Source organism: Pan troglodytes, chromosome 16 (assembly GCF_028858775.2).
Source record: "Pan troglodytes isolate AG18354 chromosome 16, NHGRI_mPanTro3-v2.0_pri, whole genome shotgun sequence".
Classification (NCBI taxonomy): domain Eukaryota; kingdom Metazoa; phylum Chordata; class Mammalia; order Primates; family Hominidae; genus Pan; species Pan troglodytes.
The window spans coordinates 22880439-22904155 of NC_072414.2; the positions used below are offsets into that span (position 1 = coordinate 22880439).

The window sequence follows — 23717 nt, forward strand, 5'->3', positions numbered from 1 at the left end:
AGCAGCACTGGATGGGCTGTCAGCAGTGGGCTGCTGTCCTCTCTCTGTCCTCTGCTCACAGTGGAAGATGCTGTGGGCTGGGGGATGTCTTCCCATTCTTCCCCTTATCAATGATAAGGAGTAGGTCAGGGGTAGTTGTCCCACAGGGCCTGGCTCTGATCTTTTTTCTTTTATAAAAACTTCTTGTTATGGAAGATACTGCACAAACCTTTGTACAGAAGTCAGGGGGACAGTGTGCTCAACCCCACGGACACCCAGTTCCATTCAGTGTTCCTTCTGTTCTCTCCTGCCCCTTCCCTGGGATTTTAGAAGCTGGCCCCAGATATCCTCTCAGGGGCCCTGCGGCCCATGCTAGTCGCTTTCGGGAACAGCCACTGAGCCTTCCGCCCTTGGGCCTGGCAGGACTCTCCCTGTGCCCGGGCTGCAGGGTTACCAGTGTTAAAAACACTGATATTTTCAAATGTGTGAAAATCAGGACATGATTTCAGTATTCCCCGAGTGTTCGGAAGATTAACAAGTACTATAGAAAGACAACTACAAGATAGGAGTTTACAAAGCCCAGGTTCTTTCTGATGAGTGTTGAGATTCATCTACATAATATCTTTATTACTTACAGGGAAGGGTGATGTTATTGGGGAAGACGTGCAAATGCCAGTGAAGACAGAGAGATACAGTAGGCCTGAAATGGTTAGAAATAGAAGAATAGAATGCACATTCAAGACCCCGAGAGACGTGGAAACTGGACCCTCGCTGGAGGAGGAAGCAGGCTGGGACGTGGAAGCGCTGAAGTGCTTTCAGTTGAGCCATGAGCCTGAAAAACACACGATTCCTTTCCCAGAGTAGAAACCATTTTTCCCTGATTAAAATCGATGCCGTGAAACTGGGCTGAACTCTGGCTGCCAGGCTTTATGCCACAGGGAATTTTGTGTCAGAGCGATCTCAACCTCTTCTGGGAGGTGATTTCTGAATTACTCAGAAGTACTGCCCCAAAAATGATTTCACTTATAACACAAACGCACAGCATGGACCACTTAGGAGTTAAGGAACGAACCAGGCACGGTAGCTTACACTTGTAATCCCAGCACTTGGGGAGGCTGAGACAGGAGGATCACTTGAACTCTGAAGACGGAGGTGGGAGGATCTCTTGACCCCAGGAGGTCAAGGCTGCAGTGAGCCAAGATTGTGCCACTGCACTCCAGTCTGGGTGACAGAGTGAGACCCTGTCTCAAAACAAAACAAACAAAAAAAAGGAGTTCAGAAATGATCTGGCCTTTATATTCCTGCCTGATCGTCAGTGTATTCACCAGGACGGAAGGCTGACTGGAAATCAGGTCCTAGCTCCACTCCTGGCTGGGGAAGAGCATGAAGTGTTCTAGGAAGAAAAGTCCTCCTGGAAGACGTAGCAACAGCCAGGAGTCCTGAGTGAACTGCTGTCCTTTTGAATCCCTGAGACGGGCTGCAGGGATGAGGGGCTAGAACTGACAGGAAGACAGGACAGAGAGCAGCACAGCCTCAGAAGTGCAGGACAGAGGTGACCCAGGCAGGCATGACGGGCTGTGGCTGCCTGCCCTCTGCTCTCACAGCGCCCCTGATCCCACTCACTGTGGTCCCACGCAGATGGGTTGGGGCCTGTACGTGTCAGGTGGGACCAGCCAGAGGAGCTTTGCTGCCAGTACTGGCGTGTCAGGATGGGGGTCTGGTGGTCAGCACCTCCTCTGGCCAGTGGTCTTGTGGGGAGAGGCATCCATGTGGCCTCCTCCTCTGTCGGGAGGGCTGATGTGCAGAGAAGTACGGACTTGGAGGGCAGCTGGATGAGCTGGGGCTTGCTCAGGGACACAGGTCTGTGTGTTGTGCCAAGGCTGACCCCCTCATCCCACACCAGACCCTGCCTCTGACTCTGTGACCTCAGCACCTGACTTCTGTCTCTCAGGTCATCTCCCAGTCAGTAAAACATTTGTGTGACGTGAGGAGGGGCACTGAAGTGGGTGATCTTTAAGGCCAGATGTCTCTGTAAAAGCCTTGACTATTGGAAGCACTGGGCTAGGGCAGTGTAGTACCCAGGGGGATGAGGTGCATCAGAGCAGCACCTGCTGAGGCCAAGAACGGAGGTGGCTGCTGCCGGCCTCCGGGAGGTCCCCTTAGGGAAGCATTTCTTCAGGGGTGGCCCAGGGACCTCCGGCATCAGGGCCTGCATGGGGATTCTGTGCCAGCCCAGCCCTGCTAAGTCCCAGCCTTGGGAACCTGAGGAGGGTATCTGCCTATTTTTCTTTTAAACATGTTTCTTAGGTTATTCACTCAAGTTTGAGAACCACTGCTTTGTGGCTTTGAAATGTTCATTTGAATTTTTCTATGATTACTAAGATTTTTGCCCTTAAGGCTCTGTATATAAACAACATACTGTATAAAATAAACTGGGAATGGCGCGAAAACAGCATTTGCTTCTGAATCTAAAATATTTCTATTATTTTCTTGAAATTGAGTGTGCAGTAGGTTATGGTGGTGTTTTGGAAGAAACAGATAAAACAGATTTTGTGTGTGTGTGTGTGTGTGTGACCTTGTCTTAGGGATTCATGGCGAAGGGTCCACCTTCAGCACCCTGTATGGCCTCCTCCTGTGGGACATCATCTTCATGGATGGGATTCCGGATGTCTTCAGAAACGCCTGTCAGGTACTCCAGTGCCCCTGCCCCACGAGTAGGTCCTTCTGCACACATCCGTGGCTCACGCCCACCTGGGCACCGTGTGTCCACAGCCAGCAGAAACCATCTCTGTTACGGTCCTTTGGGTCATCCACAGGTCAAGGTGATAACTTATTTTAAAAATCTGAGTAATAGAATTTAAGATGTAAGTATGTGAAGTTTTAAACTTTAATTTAGCCTCCACCTTACATTTAGACCTTTCGTATAAAGTACCATCAGCATCAGCCCTCCTGAGCACCTGCCGTGTCGCAGGCACTGTGCCAAGGAGCTCACAGACATGGGCACATCTGCCTGTTCAGAGGTCCACTCAGCCAAGCGAAAAGCTGTTTTTGCAAATTATTACTCTAAAAACCAAGTTTAATAAATTGCTTTTATATCAATTAACTTTTACTTATCTTTTGAGAGAAAGAATGTATCGGTTGGCCGGTTTCCAAGTTTTGTATGTACTGACTAGTCCTCTGGTGAACACGGCTCTCTGCAGGCACAGTATGACAGCTTGCTTTCCCTGTGACACAGGCATTCCCCCTGGACTTGTGCACAGACAGCTTCTTCACAAGCAGACGCCCAGCCCTTGAGGCCAGGCTGCAGCTGATTCATGATGCCCCCGAGGAGAGCCTGCGGGCCTGGGTGGCAGCCACGTGGCAGGAGCAGGAAGGCAGAGTGGCTTCCCTTGTCAGCTGGGATCGCTTCACGTCTCTTCAGCAAGCTCAGGTAATGGTTCACCTGCATGGCAGGATTTGCTCAGAAAGTTAACACCGCCCCAGTGCTGTCTTTTCAGCAACTTTATCAAAATACACACGTGTGTATATGTAAATACATGTATGTGTGTGCATATATATGATATATAGTATATATAATATATAAAATATATTTTTATTATATTATATATTATATATTACATATATTATATATTACATATATTATACAATATATAATATATTATATATTGTATAATATATAACCTATAATATATAAAATATATATAATGTATAATATATAATATAATATATAAAATATAAAATATATATTATATAATGTAATATATAAAATATATAATATATATTATATAATATAATATATAATATAATATAATATAATATATTATGTAATATATTATATATTATGTAATATATAATATATAATATATAGTATATTATATAATATATTACATATAATATATATTACATAATATATAATATAATATTATGTAATATATATTATGTAATTTATATATTATATGTAATATATATTATATAATATACGATATATTATATAATATATATTATACAATATATTACATATTATATATTTTATATATTATATTTATATATATATTGTATAATATATAAATATATTATTTATATATTATATAATATATAATATATAACATTATATATAATATATTATATTATATTATATATTATATATAATGAGAATATATATATTCTCATACAATACATAATATATATTATATACAATACATAATATATAATATATACAATACATAATATATAATATATTATATACAATATATATTATATACAATACATAATATATAATATATACAATACATAATATATATACAATACATAATATATATTATGTACTATATATAATATATAATATATACTATATATAAGATATTATATGTAATATATATATATGAGAATACCCTATCCTCCTGGCCCCAATGCCACTGTTAGTGATGGAAACATACTAGGGTGTTAGAAAAGCCCCAGCTGTGCCTTTGCCACGCCTGAGTTGACAGCTTTCTTTTGCTTGCCCTGTGGCTGAGGCAGGGAGGATACCTTCTGTGTTCCTTCAACTGCTGCCCTCTATGAGGCCATGCTGTCGTGTTCCTGAGTGCATCCTCCACATCCGTCTTCCTCAGCGCTCCCCAGCATGGCCACGCTGGCGGAAGCCTGGAAACTGACCACAGGAGGACCAGTCTCCCACCACTTGCCAGTGGGATTCCAGCCATGGCTCTGCAGCTCTGGTACAAGCAGCAGAACAGCGCATGGTGGGCCTGGGGTCCATGTGCACTGAATTACATATACACTGAGCTTTTCTCCGTCTCGTGATCCCTGGAGCCTATTTCCATTCTCTGTCACGAGGGAAGTGGCTAACTGTCCTGTGTTTTGTGTTCAGGATCTTGTCTCCTGCCTGGGGGGCCCTGTGCTCAGTGGTGTGTGCAGGCACCTGGCTGCTGACTTTCGACACTGTCGAGGGGGCCTCCCCGACCTGGTGGTGTGGAACTCCCAGAGCCGTCACTTTAAGGTCAGTTGAGGCAGAATGGAAAGTCCTGTTGGTAACCTTATTAGCAACTGAATCAGAGGCCACAAGTAGGCATTTCTTGAGTGGCTGTTGGCAAGATTGAATTCCTTGAGAGCTTTTGGGCCGAGGGCCTGGGTTCCTGTGGGCCTGTCCCCTGCGACTGGCTTCATCAGAGCAGGCGGGTGAGAGGAGCCCCAGGGTGTGAGCAAGACAGAGCTCCATCTCTTATGACTTGATGTGGACGTGATGTTCCATCACTCCTGCTGTATTCTGTGGTTAGGAACGAGTCTCTAGTCCAGCTGACACTCAAAGGGAGGGGGTCACAACGGGTGTGGACACCAGGAGCTATTTTAGAAGCTTACCGATAATTGTACATTTTAAAATGACTTAAAGAGTATAATGGTTTGTAACTCAAAGGATAAATGCTTGAGGGGACAGATACCCCATTCCCCTTGATGTGCTTAGTTCACATTGCATGCCTGTATCAAAACATCTCATGTACCCCATAAATATATACATCTACTATGTACCCACAAAAAATTTTTTAAAAAGCTCAGAGAGTGAACACTTCCTTGAACGCTGTCCACTAGCCCAGCCCTGCTGCCCATCACTGGTGATTTGTTTTCTCATTATTGAGTTTTGAGATTAAAAAATTATATATCTTGGATACAAGTCCTTTATCAGTGACATTTCATCCCAGTCTATGGCTTGTCTTTTCATTTTCTTAATAGTGTCTTTTGAAGAGCAGAGGTTTCAAAGTTCGACAAAATCCAACTTATTTGTTCTCTAGTGGATCATGCTTTTGGTGTCACATGTCAGAAATACTTGCCTAATCCAAGGTCACAAAGAGTTTCTCCTTTGTTTTCTTCTAGAAGTGTTATAGTTTTAGGTTTTACATTCAGTTTTATGATCATTTGAGACGCCATTTGTATACAGTGTGGGGCATGCACTGGAATTCATTTGTGGTGTGTGGATATCCACTTGTTCCAGCTCCATGTGTCAAGAAGACCATGCTTCCTCCACTGAATTCCCTCTGTATCTTTGTCAAAAATCAGTAACCCATATATATGTGGGTCTGTTTCTGGATACTCTTCGGTTCCATTGATCTGTTTGTCTGTATTTCTTGATTATTGTAGCTTTAGATAAATCTTGGAGTCAGGTAGTGTAAGTCCTATAATGACTTGTTTTTCAAAGTTGTTTTGGCTCTTTTGCATTTTTATTTGAATTATAACATCAAATTTTAAGTTTCCAAGAAAAAAAAAAAAGCCAGCTGAGGCCGGGTGCAGTGGCTCACACCTGTAATCCCAGCACTTCGGGAGACAGAGGTGGGTGGATCACGAGGTCAGGAGATTGAGACCATCCTGGCTAACATGGTGAAACCCCGTCTCTACTAAAAATACAAAAAATTAGCTGGGTGTGGTGGCGGGCGCCTGTAGTCCCAGCTACTTGGGAGGCTGAGGCAGGAGAATCGCTTGAACTCAGGAGGTGGAGCTTGCAGTGAGCTGAGATTGCGCCACTGCACTCCAGCCTGGGCAACAGAGCGAGACTCCATCTCAAAAAAAAAAAAAAAAAAAAAGCCAGCTGAGATTTTAATTGGAATTCCTTTGAATCTGTAGACCAATCTGAGAGGAATTGGTATCTTAACAGCATTATTTTGATCAGCAAAAATGGGAGTTGATTTTGTAAAATATTAAGAATTTTTGCATATATGTTCATGAAGGATATTGAGCTGTACTTTTCTTTTCTTATTATCTCTTTGTTGGGTTTTGGTTTCAGAGTCATACCAGCATCAGAGTGGGATGGAATAGTTGGTGTAGAATTAGTATTATTCCCTAAACATTTGATAGAATTCCCCAGTGAAGCAGTATGGGCCTGGAGATTTTGCGGGGAGGAAAATTTAAAGCTATAAATTAAATTTATTTTTAAACAACATAAGGCTGTTCATATTATCTGTTTCTTCTTGATTGCGCTTTGGTAGTTTGTGTCTTTCAAGGAATTTGTCCATTTCATTTAAGTATTGTCTTAAAGTTGTTTATATTTCTTTTTTTTTTTTTTTTTTTTTTTTTTGAGATGGAGTCTCGCTCTGTCGCCCAGACTGGAGTGTAGTAGCGTGAGTTAGCTCACTGCAACTTCCGCCTCCTGGGTTCAAGTGATTCTCGTGCCTCAGCCTCCCTAGTAGCTGGGATTACAGCTGTGCACCACCATGCCTGGATAATTTTTTTTTTTTTTTCTATTTTTAGTAGAGATGAGGTTTTGCCATGTTGGCCAGGCTGGTCTTGAACTCCTGGCTTCAGGTGATCTGCCCACCTTGGCCTCCCAAAGTGCTGGGATTACAGGTGTGAGCCACCGCACACGGCCATGTATTTGTTTCTTACTGTATTTTAATATCTGTAGAATCTTTATCTCTGTCATGCTCTTATTCTTGATATTGGTAATTTGTATCTTTTCTCTTTTTTCCCTGATGAGTCTGGCAGGAGGTTTATCAATTTACTGATTTTCTCAAAGAATCAGCTTTTGGTTTCATTTGTTTTTTTTATTTCCTAGTTTCTCAAGGTGGAAGCTATGGTGATTGCTTTGAGAACTTCTTTTCTAATAGAGTTAGGTAGTGCTCCAAATTTCCTTCTCAGTGCTGCTTTATCTGAACCTCACAAATTTAGTAGTTGTTTTCATTTTCATTCAGTTCACAATACTTTCTGATTTCCCTTTTGACTCTTCTTTGATCCTTGGCTTATTTAGAAGTGAGTCATTTACATTTCCAAACACTTGAGAGATTTTCAGGTATCTTTCTGCTATTGATTTGTAATTTAACTCCATTGTATTCAGAGGACATATTTTGTATGATTTGAATCCCACTAAATTTGTTGAGACTTGTTTTATGGTCCAGAATATGGTTTTCCCTGGTGAATATTCTGTTTTTACTTGAAAAGAATGTGTGTTTAGCATTTGTTGTGGGCAGTATTTTTAAATGTCAATTAGGTCAAGTTGGTTGATAGTGTTAGTTTAAGTTGTCTGTGTCCTTACTGATTTCTTATTTACTTGTTCTATAAATTATTGAGAGAATATTGATATCTCTGATTATAATTGTGGTATTTCTTTTCTTTTTGTTTTTTGTTTTTTGAGACAGACTCTCACTGTCATCTAGGCTGGAGTGTAGTGGCAGAGCGATCCTGGATCGCTGCAGCCTTGATCTCCCAGGCTCAAGCAATTCTTCTGCCTCAGCCTGTTGAGTAGCCAGAACTATAGGCATGCACCATCATGCCCAGCTGATTTTTTTTATTTTTTGTAGAGGTGGGGTTCCACCATGTTGCCCAGGCTGGTCTTAAACCCCCAGGCTCAAGCAGTTCACCTGCCGTGGTCTCTTAGTGTTGGGATTGCAGGCATGAGCCACAGTGCCTGGCCCTGTCTTATTTTTAAAGATTGCATTTGATAGCTTTGCTGGCTTGTTAGCTGTAACTGTTCATTGTGTTTAAGTGGTTGCGTTAGTATATTATATATCTTAAACTTATCCACCTTCAGGTGATACACACTTTAGAGTAAAAAGAACCTTTCAATAATAGATATCTTCCCTTCCAGCCTTTGTGGTGTTTTCATATATTTTACTTCTATGTGTTATACGTTCTATAACGTATTATTTTTGCTTTCTACAGTTGATTAATGAGTCTATATTTACTCATGTACATAGCATTTCCAGTGCTTGCTATTCTTTTGTATAGATCCAGGTTTCTGTGTAGTCTCATTCTCCTGCTTGAAGAATTTCCTTTCACGCCTGTAATTCCAGCACTTTGGGAGGCTGAGGTGGGCGGATTGCTTGGGCTCAGGAGTTGGAGACCAGCTTGGGCAAACACAGTGAGACCTCATCTCTACAAAACGATAAACAAATTAGCTGGGTGTGGTGGTGTGCACTTGTAGTCCCAGCTGCTTGGGAGGCTGAGGTGAGAGAACTGCTTGAGCCTGGGAGGTCAAGGCTGCAGTGTGCTGAGATCATACCACTGTATACCAGCCTGGGCAACAGAGTGAGACCTTGTCTCAAAAAAAAAAAAAAGAAAAAGAAAAAGAAAAAATTTCCACGTCTGGAAGTTCTGCTAGTAATGAATTACAGTAGTTAGCCCTCTGTAGCCATGGTTTCTGCTTCTGTAGATGCAACCATGGACTGAAAGTATTTGGAAAAAAGAAAAACAATAAAAAGTAACTACAACAATAAACAAATCAAATAAAAATACAGCATAACAACTATTTTCATAGCATTTATATTAGGTATTGTAAGTAGAGATGATTTAAAGTATATGAGAAGATGTGCATAGAATATGCAGATGCGATGCCATTTTATATCAGGGACTTGAGCATCCATGGATTTTGGTAACAGAGGGGGTCCTTGAACCAGTCCCCCATGGATACTGAGGGATGGCTGTATTTAGGTTTTGTATGTCTTAGCCTTTATTTCACCTTTGTTTTTGAAAGATATTTTCTCCGTGCAATGAATTTTATGTTAACAGTTATTTTTAAATACTTTAAAAATATTAGTCTACTGTCTTCTAACTAGCATGGTTTCCAATCAAAGAATCTTTTTTTTTCCTCTGGCTTTAAAAATTCTGGCTGCTTTGACTATATCCCCTGATTATACAGTTGTGATATTTCCTAGGGTGCCGTTACATTTGTGTGCTTGGGATTCATTGATTTTCTTCAATCTTTGGGTTTATTGTTTTCATCAAATTTGGAAAATTTTTGGCCATTTTTTCTTTAAGTATTTTTTTTCTCGTTCCTTTGGGGACTCTAATTAAATGTCCCTTAGGCTGTTAAATGCTGTATTTAAACAATTTTTTTCTATATTTTACCTAGAATAGTTTTTATTGCTGTGTCTTCAAGTCTAGTGATGTGTAGTGAACAAAACACACAATTCTTGCCTTCATGAAGATGACATGTAGTATATATTTTTATCTTATGAATGCCATGAAAGAAGTGCATAGGGAGGATATACTTAGAGCTGTGACCTCTCCAGATCAGTTTAAGCTGAGCATTGAAAGGTAAGAAGTCAGGCATGTCAAGAACAGGGAGAAATGTCCCAGGCAGCGGGAACAGCAAGTAGCAAGTGGAAGTGAGGGCCTTGGGGTAGGGAAGAGACTGGTCATGGCAAGAAGGTTAGATTTAATTGAAAATGTAACAGAGTAATCGGAGGGTTTTAAGCAAGGAAGTAAAATCCAGTGCATGCTGTAAAACAATTTTTCATTTGCTATACTAAGAATCAGTTTACTCATCCTCTGTGAAGAACTGTCTAGTTTCTACAGAATAGAAGAATTTCTGAATAAATTTCTTAGCTACATACAGACGCTTCTCAACTTATGATGGCCTTATGTCCTGATAAATCCTACACATCAACTGAAAATATTGTAAGTTGAAAATGCATTTAACATATTTATCCCACCAAACCTCATAGCTTAGCTTAGCCTACCTTAAATGTGCTCAGAATGCGTGCATTAGCCTACAGTTGGGCAGATCATGTAGTTCACTGCAAACCGTAGAGTACTGGTTATCCTCATGATCGTGTGGCTGACTGGGAGCTGTGGCTCACTGCTGCTGCCCAGCATGGAGTATCATACTGGGAAAAGATCAACACTCAGAGTATGGTTTCTTTTGAATGTATATCACTTTTGCACCATTTTTAAGTCAAAAAATCCTAAGGTGAACCATTTTAAGTGAAGGACCATCCGTATATTTGTGTTACACTTACAAATACAGTGAGAGAGCAGAAGAGCCATTTAAATAGTTGTCAGTGACAACTACAACTTACTTGAATGGCTTTTCATTCAGTAAGATACTAATAACAACTTTTAAAAATTTCTTTTCCAGCTGGTGGAAGTTAAAGGCCCCAATGATCGTCTTTCACATAAGCAGATGATCTGGCTGGCTGAACTGCAGAAGCTGGGGGCTGAAGTAGAAGTCTGCCATGTGGTTGCAGTTGGAGCTAAGAGCCAAAGCCTTAGCTAAAAGGTATGGAATTGGGGATATTTGGTCATACATTAATGTAAGATTTTCAAGAGTATAAAACATGTTTTAATTTTGTTATCGTGCATTATAAACCTGATAGTTTCACTTGTCATTGTACAGTGTCTGCATATCACAAAACAGTGTTTGCTTGAATACACTCATTGATTCCCCACAGTGGGTAATAAACTTTTTTTTTTTTTTTTTTTTTGAGACGGAGTCTCGCTCTGTCGCCCAGGCTGGAGTGCAGTGGCGCGATCTCGGCTCACTGCAAGCTCCGCCTCCTGGGTTCACGCCATTCTCCTGCCTCAGCCTCCCGAGTAGCTGGGACTACAGGCGCCCGCTACCACGCCCGGCTAATTTTTTGTATTTTTAGTAGAGACGGGGTTTCACCGTGTTAGCCAGGATGGTCTCGATCTCCTGACCTCGTGATCCGCCCGCCTCGGCCTCCCAAAGTGCTGGGATTACAGGCGTGAGCCACCGCGCCCGGCCTTTTTTTTTTTTTTTTTTGAGACAGAGTCTTGCTCTGTCACCCAGGCTGGAGTGCAGTGGTGTGATCTTGGCTCACTGCAACCTCCGCCTGCTAGGTTCAAGTGATTCTCCTGCCTCAGGCTCCCCAGTAGCTGGGACTACAGGTGTGCGCCACCATGCCTGGCTAAATTTTGTATTTTTAGTAGAGACGGGGTTTCACCATGTTGGTTGGCCAGGTTGGTCTGGAACTTCTGACCTCAACTGACCTACTCGCCTTGGCCTCCCAAAGTGCTGGGGATTACAGGCATTGAGCCACTGTACCCAGCTCATAATGAACTTTTTTAAAAGAGAAAAATTTTGTTGACCATTATTGGAGCTGGATGCATCTATATGATTAGATGTGCAAGAAGCTGGAAAACTCAAAAACAAGTGATGATTCATCGTTAGGTTTTTTTATAAAAAAGTAGCGGCTGGGCACAGTGGCTCATGCCTGTAATCCCAGCACTTTGGGAGGCTGAGCGAGGCAGGCGCATCATGAGGTCAAGAGATCGAGACCATCCTGGCCAACATGGTGAAACCCATCTCTACTAAAAATACAAAAAATTGGCTGGGCTTGGTGGCACACGCCTGTGGTCCCAGCTACTCGGGAGGCTGAGGCAGGAGGATGGCGTGAACCCAGGAGGTGGAGCTTGCAGTGAGCCGAGATTGCACCGCTGCACTCCAGCCTGGGAGACAGAGCGAGACTCTGTCTCAAAAAAAAAAAAAAAAAATTAAAAAAGTAGCATAACCAATGTTTCCTTCAAGTAATTATATATGGGAAACCGAGATTCTTGAATTAAGTTTTTCTTTACTGCCCTATACACATTTAGCTGTTAAACTTTGTTTTATGATTATCTAAGAAGGGCTGAAACAGTTGAAATTCCAATTTCTTTAGGAATCAAAACATTCTCATGAAGTTGTGTTGATTTATAACATGTAAATGCTTGTTCTACTGATTGGGCCCGGATCATGAAAGGAATGAAGTCTTTATCAGAGGCAGTTGTCCTTCATTGTCCATCTCCCTGGGACCATCCCTAATAACTAGATAGGGGTATTTTCTCTGTTGACAGTACAGTCAAATCGGCTGCTCATCACCATTGTGGGAAGGTCTCAGGCTGGGCAAGGGGGTGTGGTAGAAAGGTGATTTATCCATGCGCCAGGCCCGGGAGTCAGGGACTGGAACCCCAGTCTGTCTCTCGACTTCTTTGAAGCCTTCTTGGGGGAATATTACTCCCCAGTTTTTATATTTATTTATTGAATGGAAGGACCAGTTAGGGCATGATCTATCAATATCCACATGGCCTTAACTTTAGCCACTTCCGAATTGCTGTTAAAAAAAGTTACTGATCACTACCTGGCTTTAGAGGGCAAGCAGAAACATCCCATGGATGACACAGAAGTATGGGTGGGAGAAGATGCCTTCACCTCTTCTATCAATCACTGTGTTCCAGTAGATGATTTCATACTGACAACAACAAACAGTCGCTGTGGAATTTTATTAAGCCATCAAAATTTCCTTCACACTCAATACTGTTGAACAACAAGATAACACATCTTGCTCATCCCACTTGAACTCAAGTCATCAATTTTAGGCACAAAGGTTTTAGTTTTCTTGGGAAATCAAGTTTTAACCACTTGAGGTTACTACTGCAGCAAGCAGATTTTGTTGACAAATGTGAACAGCTTTCACCCTCTGTTAGTACAAATTAATATCCTCTCCTTAAATAAAGTTAGTTAGCTATTTTTGGTTTCAAAATCAGTTTCCATCATAAAATAACAGCAAGACACTGTACACCTTTACGTTCAATACTAGAAATTTCACCCAGCGCATCAGCATCTGTGCGGCGTTCCCTCAGCACGGGCTCTGCTGGCGGGCAGCAGGGGTGCTGAGCTCTCTCTAGTGCGCCCTGTGCAGCCACACCACTGCTGTCACCACATATCCCTCTGACGGCAGAGGTGGTATAAGGAGCTTTACCCTGGCCCGACTGAAGGCTGTCATAGTTGTTTTTCATATTATGCACAATAAACTGTGGCACAATAATCATGATATAACAACTGTCCAGCAAAAATAAAAGTATTTTACATTTGATTGATCATACAAAAATATGCATTTTTCTATTTTTAACCATTATTAATAGTACCTAATATTTTTAAACTTGTAAATTAACAACAATAAAATACTACAAGAGTTAAAATAAAATAAACGTGAGGGAAGAAAATTACAGAGGGAAAAATGCTCAATCCAAAACATTTAGTAATAATAAAAAAGCAGCTAAATGAAAAAGGGAGAATTGTGATTACACTGTCAAAGGTAGGATACGCTGTGGTGTTATAAGGAGATTGGGTCTGGTTTCTAATCAAGGACTGTAAAATGTTTAATAATTCTATTTGTATAAACTGAAACTAGCCCTTATTTTCTAGGCAACAAGTTGGCAAAAACCTTGGGTTTACCCATAAAGTGAATTTCTTAAGATATTTTTTAAGAACTCCTGTCCTGTTATATCCAGAGACATTATCAAATTTTAAAAGGCAAATAATTCAAAAAGAAACAGCTATTCAGTACATATAAAGGTAAAATACAGTTATCTTGAAAACACTTGTTTTAGAAAAGGAAATAAGCTAACTAGACACTTTACTATAAAAATTTTCCGTATCTTAGGATGGCAGTTTAAGAAACAGTCAAATTTGAAAGTATCCATGTTTTAAGCGGGGAATGAGGAGTGTGGGGGAGGTGGTGCCCCGTTTCACTGCTGTAAGAAGCTTCAGCTTTGACCTCTACAGTGGTAGGTAGGCTCTTGTCACACAGTTTGGAAATACTTTACTTAAGAGGAGAGATTCAGATCAAGCAAACAACTGTGTCTGCTCATTCTCCTCAACTTTGCTGTCCAAAGTTGGGGGCTGGGGGAGCACTTCTGTTGCTATTCAAATGGCAGTGCTTTGAGAGAATCCATTTTTTATTTCTCCTCTATTCCTAAGCATTAGGAACTATGAGAGAAGGACATCTGTGCAGGTGCCCAACTCGTAACCTCATTAGTTATTTCCAGGGGGAAGTGCCAGCAATAGTTTACCACACTGGAAATACTGACGGCCAAGCCCAGCACGCCTCCCAGCAAGCCTTGTTTTTGAGGGCGGGTTTTGGCATAGATGGCACTCTCCTGTCTACAGCATGCACCTCTGTGGAATCAGCACCCCACAGGCCACTCCCCAGTGGCTTTCAGAGGAATAAGACTTTGGGGACTCCTGGCTATGAAGCTTAGTATGAAAAGCCTATTTCAAATATGCAGTGGGATTTTCCCACCCCAATTTTAAAAAGTGAAATTATTATATTTTCTTCTGTAATATTTGTATCTTAAAGTCAAAGGCACTTCTAAGTTTAATTATCTGCAGCAAATGCTTTAAAATTAACAGTGCATATCATTTTAAAGTTAACCCTATGAAGTTAAAAGCAAACTCATGATTTCAAAACACAGTGATCTAAGGTTGCAAAGAAGGTGATCTAAAATCATAAATTCTGGCCCCAGAACACTGAACCTTCATCAGGGGAGTTCAATTAGAGATGACAGAAAGTAACCAGAAAAATACATGAATACTTCCTAAAACCTGCTGGAGGTTTTATCAGATGCTCCTAAAAATGACACGAAACACAAATTTCCTAACTTTCCTGTTGTCTGCTGCCTGGGGCTGCTAATGTGACTATCAGATAGCCTTCAGGAGGTGGTAGGAAAAATGGATGGAGACAAAAATGTAGCAGACAACATGAACAGTTTGATCACGGTTACAAGAGCCAGACCTGTAATGACAGAAAGAGGACAGGAACAAAATTTACATCGCTCTTAAAATAAGTGTGGAAGAAGCATGATTCAACATGTTTTTAAATATTAGTGCAAATTCCAACTATTCTTCTTACATATAAAGTTATTAGAGATTCAAACGCCTAGGTTAGCAATTTTAATTCAGAGGAAAAAAGTTGACAGCTTCCCTCAAAATGCTCAGAAAACACCCTATTTTAGTCTTCATTTGCTAATGTCTCAGTAGACAACCATATTTTGGCCCCACTTAAAAATTTGCTTAATGGTGTTCCTAAAATGCTTCGTCTGCACAGATTCCCTACAGGAGAAAATGGAAATGAGGAGGAGAGAAACTCCGGTGTCCTCGAGGTGTCGGTGTGGTGAGGGCCGCTGGCGTTGAAGTACATCCTGCTCTGGCCCAGCTCCCCATAGCAGGCCTCCAGGGGGCCACTGCGCTGTTGCCGCAGCATCCTGCTCAGCACGTCGACTTCATCAGCCAGGAGGGAGAGCTTGTGAAAGGCTGTGATGGAGCCACCCAGGCTGATCTGGGCCTCAGGAACCCAGCGGAAGTAGCACAGTTTCCACAGTTTTATGTGTGTTCCAGAGACACGTGGCAGAATAACACCGTGCAGGTTGGCGGGTTTGGAAAACCATTCTCTAAAATACTGCTCCGTATCACTGTTCTGGCTGTCGGTTTGCTGAGCTGGATCTGGTTTTGGTTTTAATATCAATGAATTTCTCCTTGGAAGTAATTCTTGGTCACTGATGATTCCATTCTTTAAGGCAGACGGCATTCCTCTTAGTGTGGAGCTGTAGCTTTTCTATACAGAACAGATTTTATTATGTTCCGGGGATTCCCTTTTTAGAAAGATTGAAGGATGCAATGGCAAATATAAACTCAATACTATGAAAAATTAATGGCATTTCAGCCTCAAAGAACATTTTCCTCCCTTCCTTTGTGTCCTTATTCTAATCCTTCTCCCCTGGAATTACACTTTATGTGTTGACTCTACCTAGGCTGTTACTATCAGCCTGAATGGGGGCGGGATGAGAGTACCTCCTGTCCACTAATTTGCTTAAGGATAAGTTCTAAGACGGGCTAGAAAAAACCCTAGACCTGGCCGATTCTATCAAGAACAATGGCAAACTGAATAGAGGCAGTCAGGAGGCCAAATGTCTGATTCTTTGTTCTATACCTTTCAGTACTCTGCAAATTTTCTACCAAAAAAAAATCCCAAGAATTTATTTGGGAATTATTAAAAAGGCAAACAATGAATGTTATTAGGACAAGAATATAGCAGTCAGGAGGCCATGACTACATCACAGCCAGGCGGCATTCCCTGCCACAGTGGTGGCTTGAATCATCAAGAAATGGATAAATGGGGCTTTAGTAAATCAGGCTTGCGGGCTCAAAGCTGCAATCTGCCCACTCTCAGGTACTGAGACTTTGTGGGCCTCAGACACCAGGAAGAAAGTTGGGATACAGTCATTTGAGTTAAAAAGGGAATGACCCCTCAGAAACCCGCATTAGCAGTGTTACTCTTGGAAGTGCCTTTACTTTTAACGCTCTCTGTTCTGAAAAAGAGGTGTTTGATTACGTGTGAGCCAACATCACGTTTTGTTACCTGTGATTTACCTTTGTCCGTTTAAAAGACTTCACGGAGCCATTCTGTATACAAGGTGTGCTCTTTCCAATGTAGAAGGGGTTATGGAAAAGGGTGCGATCCTTTGCTGTAAACTGGAGAGACCAGTCCCAAACAGAGGGGAATTTTAAGCCCTTCTCATCACCCAATTGGATATTTTTGCTTATAGCAAATTCCTGCAAAATAAATAAATAAATATTTGCAAAACTAAAGATTTTCTCATGAATGCCTTTTTTCGGATCAGCCACTCATCATTATACAGGTTAAATGTTCTGTACTGCAGCCCTCAAAACCCACCAGAGTGGCACTTTCACTTCAAGAGAGGAGACGCTCCTGGCCTTTGAGCTCAGAGAAGCCCCATAGTCCCCATGAACAAGGAGTGTGCTTCTCAGGTGCCCTCTGCCTTAGGACCCCAAGGAAGCCGTGCCCTTTGGGCAATAAGAATGTTATTAAGAGAAGTTTCACTAACATGATACTAGAAAGTCTTAAACATGTTGAATTTATTTCTATAATTACAGTATTTTACTTTTATGAGCACACGGTCAGTACATTTAAGTAGTTACCTGTTGGTAAGTGGATTAACAAAATCTTTGGATGGAAATCACTGCCACCAATTTTATAACTTACTTCGTAAGTAAGTGGGGAGCTACACTTCACTGAGCCAGTGATCTCAAATCACAGACCACAGACTCAAGGTAGGAAAGAAGGGATCAACTCCCTGTGGTCCTAGCATGTGGCTAAAACCATGGAGACCATGTACACAGGAGACCCCTCTTCACAGGAGTCCACCTCTAGCCCGGACTCTGGGCTGGTGCAGCCTAGTCATCTGGCTTCCCACCACAGTAAACTGAGGCAACACAAGGCTACAGGGTGACCGCCAACCACCGCATTGTGAGGAAGACATGGAGCTCCTCTGGAAGGCAGCCCAGACCATTTCTATGAAGCACAGTCACATTTAGCAATGTGGAGAAAGGACTCTCATCTCAGCTGATTGATGGCAGCAGGCTACCACAGCAGTGTATACACAACAGTTCGCTGGAGGAAATAACCCCAGACACAGAGTGGCTGGATGATGGGAAATGTCTGATTCCTTGTTCTGTACCTTTCAGTACTCTCCAAATTTTCTACCAAAAAAAAACCCCTAAGAATTTATTTGGAAATTATTAAAAAGGCAAACAATGAATGTTATTAGGACAAGAATATAGCAGTCAGGAGGCCATGACTACATCACAGCCAGGTGGCATTCCCTGCCACAGTGGCGGCTTGAATCATCAAGAAATGGCTAAGCTGTGTAACAGCACAGGGCATTTTGTAAAGTTTTACAAAATTTTCTATTTCAAATAAGTAAAAATTCATTAAGCACCAAATACACATACTCTTAACAGTTTTGGCCAGGCGCAGTGGTGACTCATATCTGTAATCCCAGCACTTTGGGAGGCCGAAGGCAGGCGGATCACGAGGTCAGGAGTTCAAGACCAGCCTGGCCAATATGGTGAAACCCCATCTCTACTAAAAATACAAAAATTAGCCAGGCGTGGTGGTGTGCGCCTGTAGTCCCAGCTACTTGGGAGGCTGAGGCAGGAGAATCACCTGAACCTGGAAGGCGGAGGTTGCAGTGAGCTGAGATCATGCCACTGCACTCCAGCCTGGGTGATAGAGCAAGACTCTGTCTCAAAAAAAAAAAAAAAAAAAAATTTTAGTTACTTGACATTTCATCATGTACATGGATTAAAAACAATCCATTTGCTTTAAACACTGTTAAGAGCTGAAATCTAGTAAAACATGAACCCAAACGTGTTTTAATGGCCCTTCAGTAAGTATATAGAAAATGTCCTCTTGGCCAAGCGCGGTGGCTCACGCCTGTAATCCCAGTACTTTGGGAAGCTGAGGTGGGCGGATTGCTTGAGTCCAGGAGTTGAAGACCAGACTGGGCAACATGGCGAAACCCTGACTCTACAAAAAAATGCAAAAATTAGCTAGGCGTGGTGGCATGTGCCTGCAGTCCTAGCTACTCAGGTGGTTGAGGCGAGAGCAGTGCTTGGAGCCAGGAGGCAGAGGTTGCAGTGAGCTGATATTGTACCACTGTACTCCAGCCTGGGTGACAGAGCGAAACTGTCTTAAAAAAAAAAAAAAAAAAAAAAGTTCTCTTTTTTAAAAGGTGAAAATTAAAAATATTTATCCCAAGAGAGACCAGATTTTCTATAAACACTACCTGGCCACTAGCACCTAAGGTGGCCTCAGAATGGAAAAAAAAGGAAGAAATGCTTTGGGCTTTTGCCTGTGTGGAAGAGGCTGAGAACGGTTAAGAATCACGACCCTTTAGACAATGACCAGTTCCTACTAGGGAGGAAGGGAGAGGGGGATTCATGTTAGTATTTGTCAGAAAAGGCTTTTGAAAGAGCCAAATTAAAAAGAGCACTAGAACATGAACAGGGAAAGCAGAGGAAATACTTGTAGAAAGTATTTTTTACAGCTCCCTCAATACAATTCAGTAACGTTCATTCCTGGTGAGAAGTCTGTCCGCACACGCAGCATCAGCCAAGCAGCAAAGGCAGTGGTGTCTGGGGGCCGGGAGTCCTGCACGCAGATACCCACCCATGCACTGCCCAGTCCCCAGACCCCAAAGTCTTTGTCCTCACCTCACGTACCTTTTGCAGGCTCACACTGTCTGTGTGTGCATGGGGTAGTGACGGGAGACAATGGGGAAGAGCTGAAGGAGGCAAACAAGGCCAGCAGGAAAGCCTAGCTCGAGGCAGAGAGGGGCCCCAAGAATGATTATGGTGACGAAAAATAAAAACGAGCAACTGGGAGAGCATGTATTTTAGGAACAAATGAGCGTTCCATGCCTCAGGAGCCTCTAAGCCTGTATCACTGGTTCTCAGCACAGTATCTGGAAAGGTCAAACTTTCCTGGTGGGGTGGGCAGGGGACAGACTCTGGCTCTATCACCCAGGCTGGAGTGCAGTGGCACAGTCTCAGCTCACTGCAATCTCTGCCTCCTGGGCTTAAGCCATCCTCCCACCTCAGCCTCCCCAGTAGCTGGGACCACAGGTGCGCACCACCATGTCTGGCTAATTTTTGTATTTTTTGTAGAGACAGGCTGACAATGTTGAGTTTCTTTGAGCCCTGGGTTCCCCAAAAGTGGCAATGCTGGACAATCTCTCCTGCCTTTTGTGTCCTGAGAACTGGCTCCTGTGGACTGAGACTGCCCTCCCTCCTGATTCCCCTGTCTTCTGACTATAAAATCCCAGGCCTTGTCCTTTTCTTTGGGATGCCCATTAATTAAGTTCTCCCTCCTGCAATAGCCTAAATAAAATCAGCTCCTTAACTGACCAGTGTGTTTTGTCTTTTATACCAACAAATCCAGAATAATTCATGTCTTTAGGAAAATTTGCATAATGATTCACAGTTTACGAAATGTTTCACCTCATACAATGAGACTAAAGGCGTAAGTGTTAGTTTGACAGATCCATTTTACAGGTTAGCAACCTGGACTCTCAGGCTGAAGCCTGAGTGGAACATGGGCCTAGCACTTTTCCCAGACCAGGGCCAGAACTCAGGTTTCCCGCTCCCCAGGTCACACTGCCTAGCCCAGGGCCTTATGGCTGAGGCTGAAGACCCCGGAGCTCACTATGAGGGCAATCCTCTTCCTAGAAAGGCTTCCTGAAGGTCCACAAGAGCTGCCCCTTTCTGTTTCTCTCAATGGTCTCCACGGCATTTGTCAGCTTCTGTTGTTGGTTCGAGGTGGGTGAAATGGCACTTTGGTTCAGAATGGTTTCCAACAGTGGCAAGCTGTAGCTAGTTTCAAGTTTGGCTTGAGACCCTGCTTAGTCATAAATGACTCTTCCTCTATCATCAATGAATTGTGACCGGAAACTTCAAACTCGTGAAGGAAAATAATCTTGTTTTGTACAACTTTTTATCCTACTGACCTAGGAAATAAATGTCGTGTAACAGGGCTTTTGTTTTTTACTACCCAATAGCCCAAATGTGAAATATAAATATAAAAGCATGACATTTAAGGTGGTTAAAGTAATTGACATCTTTAAAGGGGTTTACTACAAAACATTTACATTAGAGTAAAACAAAAAATGTTCATTCATAAAAATAATTTCCTAGATTTTTGTGTCTTCAAAATAATCCATTCAGAAATTTCAGCTGAAAATGGCAGTAAGAGAGTTTTAAATCATAAGATTTTAAATAGGCAGTGAATTATACTTCAATTATACCTCGATAAAGTTGTAAAAACAGGGAAAATGTAGCCACAACCACAGGGTTGCTTACCGTGCTTTGCTTCACTCGCTGGTGAGGGGAGTTGAACAGGAAGGTGCCAAACAGTGAGATCCGGGTGCTGTCATACAACACTGCCAGGTAGGTTTCGGAGAACTCAAAAGCTGCAGGATATTGTTCTAACAGCTGCCAGGTGGCATCCAAGAATAGCAAAAATAAAGGAGACTGGCAAATACAAAGAGACAATGGGATCATTTAATGTTATCCTTCAGCCGTTCACATTTACTTCAAAATGTACTGCTGATGTTAAAGAAGAGATGAATGAGAAAACATCTAAGCCTAAAACACTTGGCTTCTAAGCTGAGCTATACACATCTATCAAACCCAAGAAGTAACATTCAACCATGATAAACATCACAACCCTTATTTGCCCAATACATGTAACAAGTTGAAACAGCAAAGCACACAGTTGAGCGGGTTGCCACTATATGAAGGGGGAAGAGCAAAATATGTGTTTAAGCATGTCCTAGAAACAATTCTTCAGATTATATAACAAAACAAAACCATCAACCAAACTTCTCTAATGTTTGGTTGATCCTGTAGGCTCAGCATCCAGAAAACATCCCCATATTTCAGAAAACACTTTGGGATGGAGCCTAGGTCACGTGGTGTGTCCCCAAGTGCAGTAGCAGGTGACCACTATTTTTTATGAGACACCACAAGTCAAATGGCGCTCTCTGAAACAACCTTCTAAAAACTGATCTGACTGACCTGCCTGGCCGGTAAGATATTTGTAAGGCCTTCCGCAGCCTTAGAGATCCGAGGCAGCCACTAACTCCACAGCTGTTACAAAGGTGGCCCTCTCAAACTTTTCATCTTAACCTATGTATCCCATTTTAAGAAAATATGATATTCCAAAAGTGATTTTTCAAAATAGCTAATGTGCTTGTTATCTGTTTTTCAGTATTTTATTCAGAATTTTTTCAGTAGTTTTCCACTTAGACAAATTCAATAGACAACATTTAAAAATTTCACCTTCATAGTTACGATAATCTTTATAATAAGTACATCAATTTGAACTCTAATCCATTAGTTAGCTTTGGACTAAGGAAATTAAGTTGTACTAAATACAGTATTTTTTAAAAGCCCCTTCATCTTTTAATGACACATATTTTATTTTGTGTATCCTTAAAGACTGATAAAAAGGCATCAAGATTTTGTTACCTCTTTCTCTGATCTCTTTAGATGGTTGCATCTGTCTAGAAACTGATATCCTGCCATGACCCACTCCTTCTGTATCAGACTCTGAAATCCAGTAATTGTCCTAAAATAGGGATCCAGCATCACTTGAACAAGAGAAGCTACACAACAGCTCAAGTCTCTTCCTTCCTCCTCTGTCAATAAAATGGAAAGAAAATGATTACAACATAGAAAAATGCTGAGAGAGAAAGGGAAGGAAAGGTAAACTAGATAATTTAGTATTCTGCACACCTGGGCTGCCTTCCAAATCTGTATAAGGAAATTTTACTGGATTCCAGCAACTCTAAAATATTACAGACTTGTAGATAAACTAAATTAGCATTTAATAGGAGATGGTCTTTTATACATGGATATTTGCCAGATAATAGAAGCTCATCACTCATATTTTTTACATTCGAATGGTTTGTGGTAGAAAATCCGTCTAGACTCCATTCTACTGCTCTTTTGTCAAGGTATTAAGTATAAGGTAATCTTTCTACTGACAGGCCACATGGCAATACTGAGAAGTGAATGGGGAGAGTGGGACTGTTCACTACCAACTGAAGCTGTGGCAAACGATTCCCTCCTGTCTTTTATAGTTGTTGTCCTTTCCAATGAGGCCAGAATTGCCGCGCTATCAAAGTCAGCCAGGGAAATCAGAAGACAACTATTGACCAATATCCCTTATGATTACAGATGTAAAAATCAATAAAAATATGAGTAAACCAAATTATCCAGGAATGCAAAGTTGGTTTAACATCTGTCAATTGTAGAAACGTACCACAGTAATAAAGGACAAAACCAACACGATTATCTCATTAGATGCGGAAAAAGCATCTGATACAATTCTACATTCATTCCTGATTAGGAATAAAAGTAAACATATTTAAACTGATCAGAGACATCCACAAAAACCTACAATTAATGTTATTCCCATTTCATTGGTGAAAGACTGGATACTCTCTCCCTAAGATCAGGAAGATGATAAGGATGTCTGTTCTCTACACTTCTCCATCTCATTGAACTGGAGAATCTAGCCAGAGCAATTAGGCAAGAAAAAGAAAATAAAAGGCATTCAGATCAGAAAGAAAAAGGTAAAAACTGTCTTTGAAGACAATATGATCCTGTATGTAAAAACTCCTATGGAATCCACAAAATAACTACTAGAATTCATAAATGAGGTCAGTAAGGTTACAGAAATTCTGTACACAACAATCTGAGTACACAGTAAACCTGAAAATGAAATTAACAATTATATTCACAGTGACATAAAAATAAAATACTTAAGAGATTTAACAAAATAAATATAAGACTCACATAATAAAACACTGCTGATAAAATGAAAGATCTAAATAAA

General features: G+C 41.4%; 2 protein-coding genes across 18 annotated transcripts in view; one reads left to right on the forward strand and one right to left on the reverse strand.

The window, feature by feature from the left end:
• FAN1 (FANCD2 and FANCI associated nuclease 1) overlaps positions 1-17104 on the forward strand; it is a 113150-nt gene extending 96046 nt beyond the window's left edge. For 6 of the 7 annotated variants that reach the window (XM_063794060.1, XM_063794061.1, XM_063794062.1 and 3 more), the window contains 5 exons: positions 2565-2668; positions 3215-3409; positions 4847-4975; positions 10817-10957; positions 15564-17104. In XM_063794060.1, the coding sequence (XP_063650130.1) occupies positions 2565-2668; positions 3215-3409; positions 4847-4975; positions 10817-10954 (566 nt within the window). In that variant the 3' untranslated portion in view covers positions 10955-10957; positions 15564-17104. Of the gene's footprint in view, positions 1-616; positions 2432-2564; positions 2669-3214; positions 3410-4846; positions 4976-10816; positions 10958-15563 lie in introns of those variants that run through there. The other variant, XM_009440717.5, reaches the window with a different exon arrangement.
• Positions 12939-23717, reverse strand: part of MTMR10 (myotubularin related protein 10) — a 52989-nt gene continuing 42210 nt past the window's right edge. For 5 of the 11 annotated variants that reach the window (XM_003318047.7, XM_063794064.1, XM_009440710.5 and 2 more), the window contains 4 exons: positions 22346-22515; positions 21176-21346; positions 16886-17068; positions 12939-16070 (listed from right to left, as the gene is read on the reverse strand). In XM_003318047.7, coding sequence (XP_003318095.1) covers positions 15468-16070; positions 16886-17068; positions 21176-21346; positions 22346-22515 — 1127 coding nt within the window. In that variant the 3' untranslated portion in view covers positions 12939-15467. Of the gene's footprint in view, positions 16108-16874; positions 17069-20221; positions 20824-21175; positions 21347-22345; positions 22516-23717 lie in introns of those variants that run through there. The other 6 variants (XM_054666882.2, XM_016927857.3, XM_063794065.1 and 3 more) reach the window with 4 other exon arrangements.